Below are 3591 nucleotides of genomic sequence, written 5' to 3'. Positions count from 1 at the left end.
TACCGCTTTACCTCCAGGGCCTCCACCGACGTTTGCTGTGCCTGGCTCAACTATGATCTTCAGGTGATGTCCACGAGCTGCCAGAACTTTTTCTTCCGACAAAGCATGGCCCTCTCCCATCCCAACAGAGGCATCTTGACATCCTCGGATCATTCTTGTAGACAACACCACAATCGAGTCATTGAGATCAGCCACCCTCCCCCCATGCAAGTCTTTGTACCTGCCAGTCTCAATGGCCTGAGTCAGACTCTCCTGAACAAGGAAGTCAGCTTTGTCGATATTCTCAAGGAATATAACTGATCGCCGCTTCTTTCTCAACTCCTCAAAAATACAGTCTGTGGCACGCTTTCCTCTGAAATTGGAGTTGTCCCAGTCTTGGACGCTAAAGTCCAAATATATCAGGTTATCTGAGCTACCGTGCATCAGCTCTGCAAGTGCCACACCAACTCTCCGCTTGGCAATGTTGTCGGGGCCATGGAAACTAAACCATATGTCATTCTTCCTGTGTGCACCACGGCGTCTCTCCACTGATCGGCACCGCACAATGGATGCACAAATAGCACTCAAGGCTTCCTCCTGCCTCCCAACTGCCTTAAACAGGTGTTCCATGAGTAGCTTGTAATCGAAACTTTGTGCTGCAAGGGGTGAAGGCCTCTGCCATTGGCCAAAGGCAGAAGTGCCTCCTGAAGCTGCTGAATGCAGAGCACTAGGTGATGTTTGACTTTGACCCCAGTTTGAGGAACTCCTGGAGCAAGAGTAAGGCTGTACAGAGAACTGGGGAGGCTTCAGATTCAAATTGTCAACCTTCTTGGGCATCGGCTGGATCGACCCCTCAGCATCCTCTACATGTTTACAGAGGGCACTACTTGAATCCTTGGAAGAAGATCCGCGAGGGGTGCACAAAACCAAGTCAGTTGCCACAGCTGCAGCAGATGATGGTGACGCATGATCTTCCCGGTTGTCACAATTGGATGAATTGCTATGTTGGGATTGCACACCCCTATCATGAAGGGGTTCATCACTCTTTGATTGCCTGACTTGAAGGTTCAACACAAGGTCTGCATTCCTTTGATTGGAAATAGATGGCGATGAAATACTCTTTGCAGTTGTGTTGGTATGTGAAGCAGACACTGCAGAAGGTTTGATAACCTCCCTTTGAAGTGCAACTGCCTCTGAACCTTGGCTTGGATTTGGTCCTGTTTCCCTGTCAGCTGGAACACCAATGTAACGTGGAAATAACTGGTGAGGATCTCTGTTGATCCTCTGGCAACCTTGGTGGAGCCGCAGGCAGTACTCGTTCCACTTCTTCTGTAGATTCAGTATTTTTGTATTCAATACCATCTGATCATCTCTAACCTGCACTGAAGAAAAACTGCACATCTTCTATACCAATCATATCCAAAACTACTCATCTATCAGCGAGCTGTACAAGTTGCATTCACTACTAACTTCAGAATTCTAGAAGATAGAAGTAGCCTCACACCTTGACTGCATCAAACCCACTGTTAGGATCCATCATGCTGCCATTCTGCAGCAGAGATGGTAGACATTCCTGGTGAGCTTCAGCTGTAATGCCACTCCCTCTAATGATAGTTGCAATTTCCTGCTCATATCTATCATTGCACTGTTGGCACCGAGTGCTTGATGGCATGAGACTATTTGCGTCATAGGCATCGCACATAAAACCTCCAAAAGGAACAAATGACTCCATCAAGCTGCAAATTACAAGCTTGAAACTATTAGATCCTGATGACACTATCGAGCATAACGTAAAACTCCTAAACAGTAACCATCTGGTGGTAGTTTTTGCCTTTCTACTTGGCCATGAAACTTTATTTCTTCCAGTGCACGACCTCATTCGCTTTTTTCTCTTTCGTTTTCTTAATTTTTCTTGATGCTATACTGGCAATGAAACCTCTATTAACTTCTACCACAAGAGATGGAAATACCGTACAAGACTCAAGCTTTATAATTACTCAAAATTGCTTAGAAAAATGAGAAGATGTCCACGTCTAAGCTACGTTTAACTGTGGACATTCCTACATCAGGATGATCATCTAGCCCACTAAGCTATGGCCAAATAATCTTTTATTCAGGACAGTGCTTCATTTACTTATATTATCAGAATTATCCAGGTAAAAAGCATGGCTAGTAGTTTGGAATCACAAAAGCCTAAACTAAAGAGATCAAACAAATGGGGTTCATAATAAAACCCAAGCCAAGTGCTCCAACTCTTGAGTCTCTTCAGCTGCTTAAAAATAGCTGCAGCTGCGTGAAGGATAAAAACTATATATAGTTGCTACGCATTTGAACCCAAGTACTAAAGCAAGCATACCAGGACTTGAGATCAAAGCTTCAACAAAAGAAGTCTGCATCTTGTGGAACGAGTAAAACCAACAAAAGGGTCATGACAGACATAGGAAGAAAAACATTCTGGCCACGGAGTAGCATGACCAAAATGCTCTTACTATACTAATTGCGGTAGTACTTACATGACCCAGGAAATCAGACAGGTGCGGAAACAAGAAACAGAAACAACCATGCCATGCTAGAAACGGCAAACACACAGACCCATACTGTCCAAACATTAAACTACTAGTGAAGAAAGAACATAAACTAATCACAGTACTTACAAAAAGAAACATCTTGGTTGCGATAAACTACTAGACTAATGTGCATGATAAATAATAGAAATAAACAATGGGTGCGAGATGGGTGAACTGAAAGACCTTGCAGTTGCGGGCTTGGACAAGGCAGTTGCAGTGGTGGCGGGAGGCATGACTCCGGCGGCTGCAGTGCCTGCGTCGCGCACGGCGGTGATTGGCAGCAGCTGGAGCTCCCAGTCCTTGTCGACGAGCGGGAACTTGGAGAGGAAGGCGAGGTATGTCTCGTAGGTGGCCGACCAGCCCATGACCCAGACCGTGTGGCCTGCTCTGTGCGTCTCCAGCAGGCGCGTGACCTCGGACACGACCCGGCGTCCCCTCTCCTGCAGGTCGGGGTCGTCGTCGGCGACAAGATCCTTGAGGTCGCCGATGCTCAAGATGAGACCGGAATTGGCATTGGGGTTGGGATTATTGATGGGAGTGGGGCCGACGGGGAGGATGCGGTAGGGCGACGCGGTGGCGAAGTCGGCTGCTGCGGACGCGGCCCCCACGCCGACGAGCATGGGGTTGCGTCCGCGGGAGAGGATCTCGGTGATGCGGCGGCGGTTGTCCTCCCCCGGGGCTGCGCCTGCGACGGCAGCGGCGGGCGAGGGGACCTGGGCGTCGTCGGCTGCGGCGAAGCTGCAGAGGAAGAGCGGCGGCGGGCGGGCGCGCGTGGGGAGCCGGCCGAGGAGCGGCATGGGCGGCGCGGGGCGGAGGATGGCGAGCTTGATGTCTCCGCTGCGGAACCCGGCGTCGGCGAAGACGCGGCTGACGAGGGGGTCGTCGAGGATGGCGAGGACGAGGTGGGAGAGGTCGACCTTGACGGCGTTGGGGGAGGTCGCTGAGGTGGCCTGGTGGTGGTAGAAGTGGAAGGTGTCGGGGTTGCGGCGCTGGTTGGCCTGGGAGCGCTTGATGGCGGCCATGAGGGAGTTGGCCACAGGGGGCT

The 3591-nt window shown here is 50.1% G+C and overlaps 1 protein-coding gene across 1 annotated transcript in view; it reads right to left on the bottom strand.

The window, feature by feature from the left end:
• Positions 1-3591, bottom strand: part of LOC101776824 (protein DWARF 53) — a 5671-nt gene that overhangs the window by 1462 nt on the left and 618 nt on the right. The window contains exons 2-4 of the mRNA XM_014805549.2: positions 2730-3591; positions 1484-1715; positions 2-1356 (exon numbers count right to left, since the gene is read on the bottom strand). Coding sequence (XP_014661035.1) covers positions 2-1356; positions 1484-1715; positions 2730-3591 — 2449 coding nt within the window. The remainder of the gene's footprint in view (position 1; positions 1357-1483; positions 1716-2729) is intronic.

The sequence above is a fragment of the Setaria italica genome, chromosome VII, assembly GCF_000263155.2.
Source record: "Setaria italica strain Yugu1 chromosome VII, Setaria_italica_v2.0, whole genome shotgun sequence".
Lineage (NCBI taxonomy): Eukaryota > Viridiplantae > Streptophyta > Magnoliopsida > Poales > Poaceae > Setaria > Setaria italica.
The sequence above is the reverse complement of the archived record's forward strand: the minus strand, read 5'-3'. Positions and strand labels throughout refer to the sequence as shown.